Source organism: Mya arenaria, chromosome 11 (assembly GCF_026914265.1).
Source record: "Mya arenaria isolate MELC-2E11 chromosome 11, ASM2691426v1".
NCBI lineage: Eukaryota > Metazoa > Mollusca > Bivalvia > Myida > Myidae > Mya > Mya arenaria.
Window position 1 is genome coordinate 65,775,929 of NC_069132.1, and position 14,257 is coordinate 65,790,185.

The following is a 14,257-nucleotide window of genomic DNA, read 5'->3' on the forward strand; positions in this document are numbered from 1 at the left end:
ATAATATTGAATCTGTTCCACTTTAGAGTTGTTTGTTTACTTTAGTATCAATGTCAGTTTTATAATAACGGGAGGTAACACCTCGTTACACGCTTACAGTCCACTTTTTTTGTACGTGGCGTAGTTACACCCCCTTATCAAAAACAAAAGAATGTACAGTTGTGGTCATTCTTAAGCTCGTTCTTAGCTTTACCCGATCATTATTACATGAAAGTCAGTTTTAACCTATTTGTTTGTTTTTGCTTTTATCACTGTTGCGTTAATATAGATAATGCATCCCTTATGCTAATTAAAATCGAAAATGTCCAAGTTGAATGGAACTGATGTAGAGCCTTAACTTTTTTCTTCTTTTTTTTTCGTAGTTAATTCAATAGTAGGAACGTACGTCACGAGCAGATGATTCCACGTGCTTTATGAAAATGTCAACAAACCAGGTATTATTCGATTTTTTTACACTAATTCCCGACTCAATTCCATAAAAACCCAACAGCGCAACGAACAACGCAATATTCATTATATGCACGATGAGGGTTCATTTCTGAATGTAACTCTTCGTATTTATCAATCGTAACAACTCGGCCATCTCCGGCAAGCTTCGAGAAAGCCATATCTTGATACTTGCCGAGGAGTTCCGATTGCGTATTTATAAGCCTGAAAATCGATTGAGTTATTTTTCTATATCGGGCTCCCTGAGGACGGAATGATATTTCTTTTGGTTTAAGTCAACTGAAACGATATTTTTATGTATTTGAGCCGGCACAATCTCGCAAAAAGCCCTATGACTCTTGCGAAATGGTTGATGAACTGTTAACGCCAAAGATCTGTTTAAATTAGTTCGATTGCCTAAATGGATTCCGCGCTGACGTACGGTACCCGGCGGACGTCATTATAAACATTTATCAAAGTATATTATGGGTCGTGTAAACAATGGAAGTGGGGATAAATCAATATGCTTTTTATCTGATGAGTTCGTTTTATTTGCATGTCAGTTCGTATTTCCCTTGCTAAAAGATTAATCTTATTTGCATTTAAAGTAAATAAAGCGTCTGAGTATAATTGAATCGAAAAAGGAACTTCATTTGATATCTTTTTTTTTTACATACATGTATAATATTTAGTTGTCCGGTGCAACTGTGGTTTTGGGATTTTAGGAAACGATAACATCAAATGTATTGGTGTTTCTTTCTCTGATATATGGGTGTTAAACATTTTCAGCTTAAGGTGCCTTAAACATACGGACAATGAAATTTAAGCACGGACTTGTAGAATATTTCGGTCGCATGACTGTCATGTCCGTGGGCTAGTGAGAACTTTCAGGATTTCGCCACGACTGTTAAAGCTGCTTTCTCATAGATTGACATTTCTTTTAGTTTTTGTCTAAGGATCTGCTGATTTTGATATCATTGCCTTCAACTCCAATATATAAGATAACTCACAATGGAACACATCTCAATGATTTGGAAATATGCCGACAAAATCATGTTTCATGTATTTCTGGTTCTGTTTTTATGGTTTGTAAGTTTGTATGTGGTCGGTTTTTGGGGATTGTATGTGAGTGTGTTGTCTGATTGTGGTGTTTGTATGTCGTCTGAATATCGTGCATTCGGTCATTGTTAAACTTATTTTTTTTCGAATACTCGAGTAGTGAAATAGTATTCGGGTACTCGGACAATCGATGAAGTACTCAGGTACTCGTTGCCATCCCTATTTACTACTGATCCTGTCCCTGTTGTTTTCAGTGCTAGCAGACACGATGCAAGTTGTTATATTTTATTTGTAGTTTTTGTGGAATGTCAATTTAGTCTTCATTATTATGAACGTGAAAGTAAAGGTATAGTTTTGAAAGCCATTGTTCTATGTGAATTTTTTTCCTGTATCATATCTGTTTTGAATAAGAATGTAGGAAAATCATGTTAGTGACTTTGTATTGTGAATACATTGAATACTGTAATTTAACACGAGAATACTGCTCTTTATTTGAAGTTGACTAAGACTTGGTTACACTGTATAAACTATATGGACTGCTCTACTCATGGATGAAGATGGGTTTAGAATTTTAACCCGATCTATCCACATGCACAGAAAGACCTGTCCACAAGAAAAATAATTATTTCCGTGTCAGCATTCCTTTGCAAAGATTAAGCAAACAAATTCTAAAAAGTTTTGTATCTTTCCCTATTTATTCTGGTTTCTAACATAAAATAAAACACATATATTCAAACTAAGATTTACATGTACATATATTTGTGGTTAAAAGGAAAATGAGAAATAAAATTTGAAAATAGAAGACTCGGGTTCTAACATAAATACTGATGTAGTATCCTAATTGCATGCCACATGGATACATTGTCTCTGTCATGAAATCAAAATAATTTGTTGTAGCACATCCAAGCCAGGTCCCGTCAGATCTGAAGTTCATATCATTGGTCAACCATGTTCAAGGCGGTGTCAATATGGCTATCAGCTTTGTAAGAACTGATAAAGTAGCCTGGCTGCGTGCCAGATTGACGCATTACATCTGTCATAGATTTCCATTGAGATGTTGTAGCACATCCAAGCTAAGTCCTGCCTGTTCTGAAGTTCATAACAGTGACCCAGCATGTTGAAGGCTGTGTCAATATGGCCATGTTCTGTCTCCATTGTGTCCATTGTGTACTCGTGTAGGTTATGAAGGGCTATTTGTGCTATCCAGGGTTGGTGTAGTTCCCTGGAGTTGAGATGCTGTAAGTAGTACAGGAATGGGATACAATCAGTGACTACATTGTACTTCCACTTCGCTGTACCTAGTTTGTCTTCACCTTTTATACCCCTGAACATTTAAAATGTAAGATGTTGGGGAAAACAGTTCATTTCTTCTCTTGTGAAGGTTATACAAATCATTATGTATTTCTTCAGCATTTCTGTATTTGAGGTGGTGATCAACTTGTTCTCAAACTCGGTGCTTGGTTCTTGGCAGGCCCTTTCATAATGTCCACAGCACTGGCACAATTCTAGTTGTTCCAGCAGCCCTTCACAGTAACTCGGTACTTCTGCAGCTCTCTCATAGTGCCATCTGCAGTACAACATGGAGGCAAACTTCAACACACTGGACATAAGGTCTGAATCCAGTTAAAGCTGGTACCAGTTAAAGATATCCTGTGTGATTGTTTGACCCAAATCGATGCACCTTGAAGCCAGGATGGAGGCAAGGGTGCTGCACAGGAATGGGGTCAGCCGAGAAACTACATCCTGTTCTAGGTCACTTCGGGTATCTGACATACTCTGTAGAACAAACAAATGACTTTTAATGTCATCACCTGAATTATCAGTTATCAATCTATCTAAAACAAGCGTAAGGTCACGTATTTCTTCTTACAATAGTTTCTGTAGAACAACACTACAGGTCTGGGTTCTTGTGCTCACACTCTGCCGTGATACATTCTCAAAACCTGAGCATTTAAGCAATCTCAAACCAATATTGTCCATATGAGTATGGAACAAACACTGCAGTTTTGTGTTGACGAGATGTGAAATCATGCTGCACAGTTTTGGAAGCTCCCAAAAGTTCAACTTTCCCACAAACAGATTAACGCCAGAGATTGTAAAGTGGGGACAGTGTTTCCGTTTAACCCATCTTTTTATTGTTTTTAAAAGTAGACATACACATTTCAAAATATTGTCTTCCCTCCATATCTCAGCTGGATAGTTTTCTATTGTAAACATCATTGCAGTTTTAATATGAAAAGTGCTAAATCTGTCTCCGTACAAAGGCTTGGATATATTTTTTCTTATTATTTTGGTGAGTGTATATGTTTTCACCTGAACATGGCTAAAGTCGAACATTAGAAATCGTTCCATCAGTGTAGTTGAAAATCTCCACTGCCATTTTGAATAAGGGTAACTGGGTAACTTTGAAGGAACCATTAATGCTTTAGACCTACACATAGAATGCTTAGTTGGGCTCTCAGTATATCCCTGTGGCACTAGGAAGACTCCAACATCCCTGGCCCTGGCTAGTGTGTCAGGTCTTGGCCAGTGCCCAGGGCGTGGTCTGTGGAACATAAACTGGCATTCCTGGGGTAGCTGGCCACAATGGTGGACGCGGACATTGTCAAACATTTCATCATGTGACATTGATGGGCCATGTCGAATTATTTCACCTGACTCACTAAAGCGCTGCACAATGTCCTGTACTTCGAGCGATGTATTAGTCAGTATAACTCTCCCCTCCCCATCTAGCGCATCATCAGGGCTCTCTGTTTGTACTGCTGCTAGTGGGCAGTCACTTCTCAGTCTCTGCAAGTAGCAGTGTTGAGGAGGAGTGAGCTCATCCTTTAACACCAGAAGATTTGCATTTCCATATTGCCAGTTATTCCAGTTAAGGATTACCTCATCATTCTTAATACACTCGAAGTGGTCAGTATCAGATGCCATCCCAGTTGCTGTTGTGGCCTCACTCTGACTGCCAAATATGTATTTAGTTACATTCACATCACTGAACCAGTGACCAACATTTTCGATAGTCTCCATCATGAAATGTGTTCTCCTCCTCCTGGCAATCATCCATCTGCTGACCCCGATATCCCCCATCACCCGAGACAACCGTAGGGAAAACAGTCTCTCGCTCTCCCTATCACTATCCATAGTTAAGTTTATTATCCTAAGAATTGTTGTGGGGGGAGGGGGTTAATGAGTTTTACGCAATCAAGTTGTTTGTGGTACTTCTCCTTAGTACAATTATATACCTCTTGTCAATTAATGTTTACTCTCGAAATCCAAACTTCCATGTTTAAGTTATTCCGATCGGTACTTGTTATTATGATTGTCAAAAGATAAATGGTGAAATCGATCTATACAAATTTAAAGTGGTATTATATTGATCTGTATTCAGCGAAATTTCCCCAATGAATATTTGTATGCATTTAATACTTAAGAGTTTAGTCAATGATTTATTATTTTCGTTTTACCAGTTAAAACACTTATTGGTTCAATTATTTTAATAGTTTTACGCTGTAAGATTAATACTCTCTAATATATTATATTGAAGTAGATTTTTAAATGATTTAAGTCTCACCTTCGACTGAAAGGGAGATAAACTGTATTTGTCATTATTATTCTCTAGTTGTTCTTCTTCTTATTATTATTCTATGTCTTCAGCCAAATTTACTAACTAAAGTTAGGCCAATAGCAAGAGTTATAACACATTCAGAGATATCCCCGTTATTCATTTTTATCATGTACATTTTGTCCTGGCACTTACTCTAAAAGTACTCAAAACTTAAAACATAGATAGATATAATTATACCTTTAGGACACTTTATTGCAGAGTTATCTCTTTTGTTTATATATTTTAAATTGCAAACTTAGTCCAGCCACTTACTCAAAACTACTTGAAACTTGATTAAGTAAGATAACTCTATTTTGAATATTATGCTAATATTGGCCTCCACTATTCAACTTAGAAATTCTGGTTTAAGCTTTGCATTTAAGCACACATAGGTAAATATCTCAGCAACGACTTCATGTATTGAATTGCAACATTATAAAATGATAATCAAACATCCAACCTACTTTAATAACCAAGTTAGATAAAAAAAAAAGAGAGCATAAAATGCAAAGTATGGTTCTTATTAAATAACTGAGAAATTTTTGTTCAAGATTTGCATGTATCTATATTTAAGACAATCATTCAGCAATTACATCATGTTTTTCATTGAAGTTTTGTACAAGTAACTATCCAACCTATTTGATGAAATTAAATTAGAGGCCAAACTGTAAGGTTCGCTTCGTCGGATCATTTCATTTTATAGTTTTTCATAGAGCCAATATATATTTGTTAATCATACTTTTAAGCAGTCTGGTGAGTTGTTTTACAAATTATGTTGCACACTCATTTGTATTAATTACGCAACAAACACATTACATTGGATCAACGTCGGATAAAGGTTGGATTTAGGTCACGACGTCGGCGACTTAAATACAAAATGTTGCATCAACGTCGAATTCACGATGTCAGTCCGACGTCGCAATTAACCACCGGACCGATGTTATGTTTTGGTTATAGTTTGTAATAAGTTGTTTTTAAGAAGTTCATACATGTTATACTGTTTGCTGGGTAATAGCTGGATGGATGGAGCCAGATTTGTATTTTTAAATTGTATGACCGGGGCTCGTGTATTGTATTGTATTATTTTATATTGCACCATCAATTGTTTTGTGTACATGTCTGTCTGATGTTTATTATTTTATGTAACTTTTCCATATACTGGATAATAATACAGTATTCTGATTAGCGTTGGGTATTATCAAACCCCCTGCTACAAATTGGCTTCCCGACAAAGATTTCGAGACTGTCGTTTATCCCAGACCCGTTGAAGTGGTAATGCTGTAGGTCCTGTCAACCATAACAAGCAGCCATCCGTCCTCCCAACTCCGTGCGGCTGCCACCACTATTGTAGCGGTATATACCCCTATCAAATTGCCCCACCCTGTCCTAACTTTACAGTAAGCTGAAGAGCATCATCTGAGCATCTATCGCTAAATTGAAAACAATATTCCCCGTCATCCCCTTTTTATTAAAAAGAAATAAGAAAAGGGATGACGGGGAATATTGTTTTCATATATGCTTTTTATATATTTTAACACTCGAGTTGTTTGATATGCATTCGGAACTCCTCGGCCTTTTTATTGAAAACAACTTCTGATGTATATGGACGGTGTACATTCTTAGAAATCGGTATGTTTAAGTCCGCTGCAAGTAGATCGCGTAGTAATTTAATTCAGCAGATAAACTTTTAATGACTTAACTCTCGGGAATCTAAATCATGTTTGCAATAATACACTTCACTGGCAATTAAACAAGCTATAACACTACATTAAATTCATGAAATAATTTAAAAAAAATACGAACTACTTCTACTGATGTACTGGCATACAGCCGAGGTTGTTGTCGATAAAAATGGCCGAGGAGTGTCGAATACTGGGAAACAATCGGCCGACTGAAAAATTGTTCCGGCTGGGCTGAAAATACAATTACCAAAACTTTATGGAGCAAAAGAAGATTATATTAATGTTGCTGTACCTACTAATTAGAGAAAAACAATGCAGTAAACTGTACATTATATGCAATTGCACAAGCTACAAAAATAATTCTGTTTTCGGAAAAAAAAGTGTTTTGATTTATTATTGGTGGGTGGGTATCGTTACTAAGAGTTATCATTATCCGTTATAAGGTCCCCTAGACCGAAATAAGGTCATTGATATAGTCCTTTTAACAGCAAACCCTCCTAGTGTAAGAGAAACGGTAGCATCATGGGTGTTTATGTTACCCTCGGTGAAATAGTCCTTAATAACGAATTGTGCCATTAACCATGCTATGAAAATCATTCTAAAGATGTCAGATAACATAGCTTTACCAGATAATTTTAAGACACATATTTGCATAATGCACACACATATCAATCAATGAAAGGTTTTAAAAATAGATTCTACAAAAGGTGTCAAGTGTGAAACTAACTCCTCCCCTTCTGTCCATTTGTTCTTATCATGGTGCGTAAATGTTCGTAAATTCTCACACAACTTCAGCACAGACTTCCAGAATCTGAAAGGAAATGAAATTTTAAATCTTAACAAACTGTTCCATATCATCTTAACAAAGGTTTATCTTTATTCATTACCAATTAACGGTACCCTGTAGGCCATATTCAGGGTTTCTAACACTTGTCAATTGTCAATCCTGAAAAATAGCCGGGTCTGTTTGATGAATATAAGAGATGAATGCCCAAAGCAGGTTAAGGGTGAGAAGACCCCTTTTGAAATAGTTTCAAAAGTCATTAATATTCATTTCAAGGAAATTCGTATATTTTTTGCAAAAGTCTGAACAAAATTTATTCTTACAATTGTACCAGAGTCTGATGTAAAAAGCTCTAAATCCTGATTTCAGAATTAATCCTGAACATAAGAACCCCTTTGTATACGATTTTGACTTTGATTAAGTGAAAATGCCAGTAATACCGCAACATATGGAATTGAAAATCTTTAAATACATGAATGAACAATACACCTGGTATAAATAGAGCATGGTTGATGAACTAATTCTATATTGACTTTCATTCCACTAAGGAAAACAGTCTAGATATCTAAAGCCAAGTTAGTTGCAAAGTAACTGTCCATGTGGAGATATATGACAAAGCAAACAATGGAGGATCTAGGAACAAGCCCAGCAACAAAACCCTAAATATAACGATCCTGATTAGAGGCACAAGTTTAAATCCTGATAGACAAAAATGGGAGACACACACTACATACATCTTAATAATTGTTTGAACAGTCAACAAGTTCACTGGGTTTTTAACAAGTTAATTCTCAACTTAATACTTGTCAACAAAAATCACTTTATATCTTTATAAGATCGCTTTCAATGCTAGTGTTCCAGGTAACATGGCCAACAAGCATGTTCTGGTAAAAGTATTTATGGTCATAACAGATATTGTAGGCAAGTGACAGGAACGATGCATTGTTATACTATTTTTCATAATGGATACCCATACATTCTTACTTGATTAATTTGTTGTTTGATTGAGGTCCTTCCCTCGCCTTTATTTCATCAAGTTGATATAGTTGGCAACAACACATGTATACACATGTGCACGGCCCCACAACCAATGATGGTACACTGGAATAGAAATACATTTAAACCTTATGTTAATTCACAAGTTGTCATTTATTGTATTAATGGGGATTGAAGATGACACCATTATAAATCGTGGCTTCAATTTAACTTAGATTATATACCCATCATAAATCTGCAAGAAACACATATCGTAAATATGCTTCATTGTCAGTATTCAAGCTAGTGTAATATTTGAATTCTTGCAGAATTTGATATCACTCGGTTAGCATCAGCAAATCAATATGCACATTGCTAGTACTATTTAAGATTTATGTTTGCAACTGAAAGAGTGAAATATTGCTGATTGGCTGGCTCAGTCAGTTGTGCTCAATGCTAGTGTTCCAGCAATCGTGGGTTCAAGCCCCTGTTGTAAAAATGTTTTCTCACAGTTTTAATTTGTGTATTATGATACTAACATGAGTGGCAACGACAGCTCTCAGACATAAAACGCTTATCTAATTAAGCTACCTTGCTAGGAACTTCTTGAAGTTCTCTCTCTGCCGTGACCTGAGCTGTTTTAGAGTCATCTGCTGTTGCCTGTTTGTTGCAAACTGTTGCATCTGAGTGATGACTTGCAAACACTCATCTACTATATGGTCCAGCAGTGTTAGCACCTCATTTTCAATATCACAGTTGGAACCCTGTCAAGGAACATATTATAATTACGCCCATCATAAATATAACGGCAATACGAATCCCAAAATAAACTTGTCTGTATTCCATCATATTAACGTTGTATCGTAAAAAGTTTCATTGCACGAAGTTAAAATGGCGTCATAAAATAAAATAATGAAAATCAAAATGTAGTGTAACATTCAAGAACATATCTTCTAAATAAGTTTAACCAGTAAGGTTTAAAAACGTTTTTGTTCTTTGTTTAGATTCGGGAGTTTGACTCTTGTGTATTCTTAAAAGTTCTGAATACAATTACAGTTGGAATAACCCTTTTCTACATTAATAATATTTTAGCACCTTGTCGAAGAAATGATTCAATTTGCATGTTTATTATATGCACTTACCACATTTAAGTCCATGTGGACACAGGTTCTTAAACAAATCCTAAGACATTTGTCAAATGTAAATTTTCAAACCAGAATTACACATATATAATTTACCTTCGAGTTTCTGTACAGGGTATGTATCTTTTGCTGCAAAATTTCATCAACTGTTGATTTCAAATGATGGAGGTCACAATATTGAAAACTGAAAAAAATATGTGACAGCCATTGTATCTTTTGTATCTATAAATCGATTTCAACGTAAAATTACAACTCACCCTGAAAACTTAATTGGCAAGAACTAGAAGACGTAAAATTATCATAGTATTGAAAGAAGTGAAATAGCTTTAAATTAAAAACATGATAGTCGAAAAGTTCCCTACCATTTTGAGCCCACATATGCCCAATGTCCATCAAAAACAGCAACGATGTCCCTGAGCTTTGCTTCAAGTGAAGATGCTTCATCTGTAGACTGGAAAGGATCGTTTGGCTTTCTGAAAATTGCCAAATCAATTATTAAATGATAAAAATGAACGAAAGGACAGACGCACGCACACAAATGGACGCCTTGACAGTGATATTTAAATATTCAATGCGTCAGGGGCATTGGAACATAATAATGTGTTTTTTAAATATTTGTATTTATCTTTGTGTAAAGCACTTCTGTCTGTAGATGGTAAATGCAACTATCTGGGCAACATTTCAATTGCAGTCGAAATAACATAGAATTGTTTCTTGGTAGATTTTATCAGAATAAATACCAGATGAAACAAAGGCAAGATATTAGCATGGTTAAGGAACAAATCAACAACAAGTTCTAAGCATAGTTAAGTTACCTGTTAGTTAGACTTTAGCATAAATAAGGAAACCAGTCAACTACTATACCTAGGCTGCATTAAGTAACCAGTCAGCTACTAGACCTCAGCACAATTCAATTTTCAGTCAGCTATCGTCTATGGGTAAGTAACATTTCACATTATTTAAAAATTAGTTTCATGTTCTAATATATTAATAACATAACAAATATACAAACCTTTCACTAAGGTCAGGCTGCAGTAAAATCATGGAATCTGTCTCAGATGCTTTCTTAAAGAAGGTAGATATCTAACAAAAAAGATTATTTACAGCCCATAGTGAAATAATGAAATATTCAAAGCAATTTAAAACAGTTTCAGTTGGTATTATTATTATTATTGTTTGTTTTATCAATTTTTATTACTTTACTATTGAAACATACACATAATATTTATACATGTCTTCAATTTATGCAAACTGCTTCTATGTTAAAATTACAATGTATTATCAATGCATGCCTTTCTTATATGAATGAAGACTAAAAACAAACACACCTCCTTCTTTAACAGGCTTATTCTATGAAACTGGACACTGTATGACTTAATATCCTCATGAAGTATGGTTACACATTTGTTCTGAAAACAAAACATTGTGTTATAAATACAATATTCTAACATGCACTACACATTGAGCCCTTAATTGTAAAATTCATGTTGTTGTGTGATCATGAACATTTCTAGCAAGATTTACAACAGGACTTGACATGTATTATTTCATGTAATAATAATAGTTTGAGGTTCGGTTTGTATCACTACAGGTCAGCTAGATACATGTTATTTTCATGAGAACTTTGAAACAAAAACTTCACCTCCTGTCAGGACTGTTACCATTCATTAGTAAATTTTTGACAATTAAAGGGTAATAACTCTTAGAGTGCCTACAATGATCTGATTGGTAATCAAACTCAGTCGAGATATTCTATGCCAATAATTAGTATTGCTGCTTAGATTGTATTATTATTAAAGTTGAAGAAGAAAAGTTTAGGTAAGAGATTGTAATGAATGTTTGACTCCGTGGATGATGCTGCAGGTAACAATGACAACATAAGCACTCTGAGTCTGCCTGCTACGCAGGGTACATTAAGACAATAAAGGGAAAACAACAAAATTAACTTAATAACAGATTGTTACTCACATGAATATGTTTCCCATCCTTTACAAACATGGCTGACAGTGCCACACAGATAGTTGCCAGGTTACGTGTGAGTTGCCATGGAAACCTTTCCCAGCATGCTTCACCGTGACTCAAACGGTCCCTCACCCTAGGGCCGCCCGGGTAGGTCAGGTGGTCAAGGATTATTTCCTGTTTGGAGAAAAGAAGAAAAAAATCATCACATGCACATCAAGTAAGGGAAAGTGTGTTTTTTTATATTTTGTAACTTAAACTAGAGGATGATCAGCCAACCTAAATCCACAAAGCTTAAAACAAGTTTCCGAACACTGCAATCATGTGTTTCTTACCAATATCTCTTCTCCTATAACCATCCTCAGTCGGTTTTCAGACCCATCAGGGAGAAAAGGATCTAACATCTAAACAAAATAAGAAAAAGAAACATAAAATTTATTCATTAATTTTTGTTCAAACGTAGACAGATTATTGTAATAAACTATGTTAAAGTTAACAACATTGTTAACGTAATCGTTTTTAACTTCCAAAGTTTTACTGCTCTTAAGGTTTAATGTAAACACTTGTGATCTGCTGTATTTTTAAACAATATTTATAACAACTTTTTCATTTTCAGCTGTAGTTGTTTGTATTCAATGATATGAGAACGTCATTTAATATTTCACTTTTTTCAAGTGACCAATGATGTCATAAATATGGTTGTTAACTTTAACAAAATTCTAAACAATCGGCCCAATGTTATAACACTTGCCAGAATCACACAGTGCCTCAATAGGGCGCATATGCACATGCTTAGAAATAATTATAATACGGAAGTTGTTCACAAGTATGAATATTAAGAGGAACTACTAAATTTAAAGTATGACTGTATGCACATGTAGGAGTTACTGCCTTCTTCCAAATGCAGTTTACAAATTACAAGTACACGGTTTCGAGTTACAATACAAGTAAGTACTCACAATACGTTCAGATGTTATTCTCTATTACCTCATCAAATGTAGTGTATAATGTCGTTGCCTGGAAAAAGATGAATAGTTTAAAAAAAAATGTATGTTAAATATATAAAAGAATTGGTCATATGTTTCAAACAGTCTGCATGCAACAATAACTACAACAAGTTTTAATGCATCCAGGCAATCATGCCTATAACCTCTTAATAAATTGAAATTTATTTCAACAATAAACAAGATAATAATGGGAAAAGAATCTACTTAACTTTACCATATATTTAGGCCTACCAATAAATGCAACTAAGTTTGTTCATACCTCAGCAGTCAAAATTCTGTTCTCGCAGTTGTTGGCAGTAGCAAACACAAGCCGTAGACCTTGCTCTAGGTAGTAGAGTAGAAGAGCGGTACATTCACCATACCTAAGATGAACATGACGTTAATCATTAACTTAAGTATTGATCAAAGTCAATAATACTTATAGATAAAGAACCAACATACAATAATGGTATTAAATTATTTTAGCCATTTTAAGGATTCTTCATTCATACAGTTTTATCTTATAAGTATCTATCATGTGTTTGGTACAGATAGAAAAATTGGTAACGAGGCTTGCAGAGTTACCGGCCACGCAGCGTGCATGAGGGTCGGATCTGTCGATACGGACCGGAAAAACATGATTGATATTTTTTCTTGCATACCTAAATTTATCAATTTGTGGAATAAATGACGTAGAAAACAAACTTTTGTACAATTACACCAAAAAGCGCGTGCGACGTTGTTCACTTACGTCATAGAGCGCAGTAATTTTAAATAACTAAAATAGCGTTTTTTACGATTATTTATTTTCAATTTTAATAAAAAGTCTTGCTAACATATATATTTGAATGCGCTTTATTGAAATGGCATAATATACTTTTCATAAATCATACAATAAAAGAAAAAAGAAGTGAGGTATGTAAGATGGGTTTTTCCAGCACTGGTCACATGACCGTAACATACGTCCGGTATGCAAGAATAAACCTTCCATATCCCATTCCAGTCAAAAATGCTTGATTATTGGTTTAAAATACAAATAAAAAAAGTATATCATTACTTTAACTCAAACAATACCAGGTATACATTGCACAGTACATATTGATGTTATTTTGGAAGAGTAACTATTGACTTGATAATTATTATGAAGAAGGTTCAGCACCAAGCGCTCATAATAAAATACAAGGAGAGCAATTCCCATTCCTTGTACCTTTCTTGGGTATATAAACTGGTGATATTTGTCCAAAACATTCTTGTGTCCCAGGATGAAAATTGGGTGTCTTTTACAGCCTCAATGAGGTCCTTGCTAGACAAAATATCAACCTCTGAAATACACCATTAACATTTCTCAAATACAAAGGAGAGATTGTCTTTGTATATTATTAGTCAAAACCAGAACTATTTTAAAACAAGTTATTACAGCATTATAGCATTCACGCATATTTGCACGATGTAACGCGTGTGATCTAGTGTTGTAGGGAAAACCAGAGTATCCGGTGGAATCCCACTTGACCAGTGAATATAAACCTTGAAACTCTTGGTGAAAAACGAGTGTTCTAACCACTGCACGTACTTGAGAACTGGACAAGAGAAGTATTAAATTACTGAAATTCATTTAAAGATGCACACTTACTCACTAAAAATAT

At 35.0% G+C, this 14,257-nt stretch overlaps 2 protein-coding genes across 4 annotated transcripts in view; both read right to left on the reverse strand.

Moving 5' to 3' along the window:
• Window positions 1-14,257, reverse strand: part of LOC128209229 (endoplasmic reticulum membrane-associated RNA degradation protein-like) — a 32,388-nt gene that overhangs the window by 11,426 nt on the left and 6,705 nt on the right. For all 3 annotated transcript variants that reach the window (XM_052913171.1, XM_052913170.1, XM_052913172.1), the window contains exons 8-20: window positions 13,822-13,936; window positions 12,895-12,997; window positions 12,616-12,645; window positions 11,964-12,032; window positions 11,638-11,805; window positions 10,998-11,078; window positions 10,682-10,752; window positions 10,032-10,142; window positions 9,766-9,853; window positions 9,119-9,291; window positions 8,537-8,653; window positions 7,496-7,579; window positions 6,890-6,999 (exon numbers count right to left, since the gene is read on the reverse strand). In XM_052913171.1, coding sequence (XP_052769131.1) covers window positions 6,890-6,999; window positions 7,496-7,579; window positions 8,537-8,653; window positions 9,119-9,291; window positions 9,766-9,853; window positions 10,032-10,142; window positions 10,682-10,752; window positions 10,998-11,078; window positions 11,638-11,805; window positions 11,964-12,032; window positions 12,616-12,645; window positions 12,895-12,997; window positions 13,822-13,936 — 1,320 coding nt within the window. The remainder of the gene's footprint in view (window positions 1-6,889; window positions 7,000-7,495; window positions 7,580-8,536; window positions 8,654-9,118; window positions 9,292-9,765; window positions 9,854-10,031; window positions 10,143-10,681; window positions 10,753-10,997; window positions 11,079-11,637; window positions 11,806-11,963; window positions 12,033-12,615; window positions 12,646-12,894; window positions 12,998-13,821; window positions 13,937-14,257) is intronic.
• On the reverse strand, window positions 2,177-4,767 carry LOC128209231 (uncharacterized). Its single transcript, XM_052913173.1, has one exon. It carries the CDS (start codon window positions 4,621-4,623, stop codon window positions 3,352-3,354), a length of 1,272 nt encoding a protein of 423 aa, XP_052769133.1. The 5' UTR covers window positions 4,624-4,767; the 3' UTR covers window positions 2,177-3,351.

Bases quoted from the DNA above. Each gene is read 5' to 3' on its own strand.
- LOC128209231 (XM_052913173.1), bottom strand. From the start codon at position 4,623: ATGGATAGTGATAGGGAGAGCGAGAGACTGTTTTCCCTACGGTTGTCT.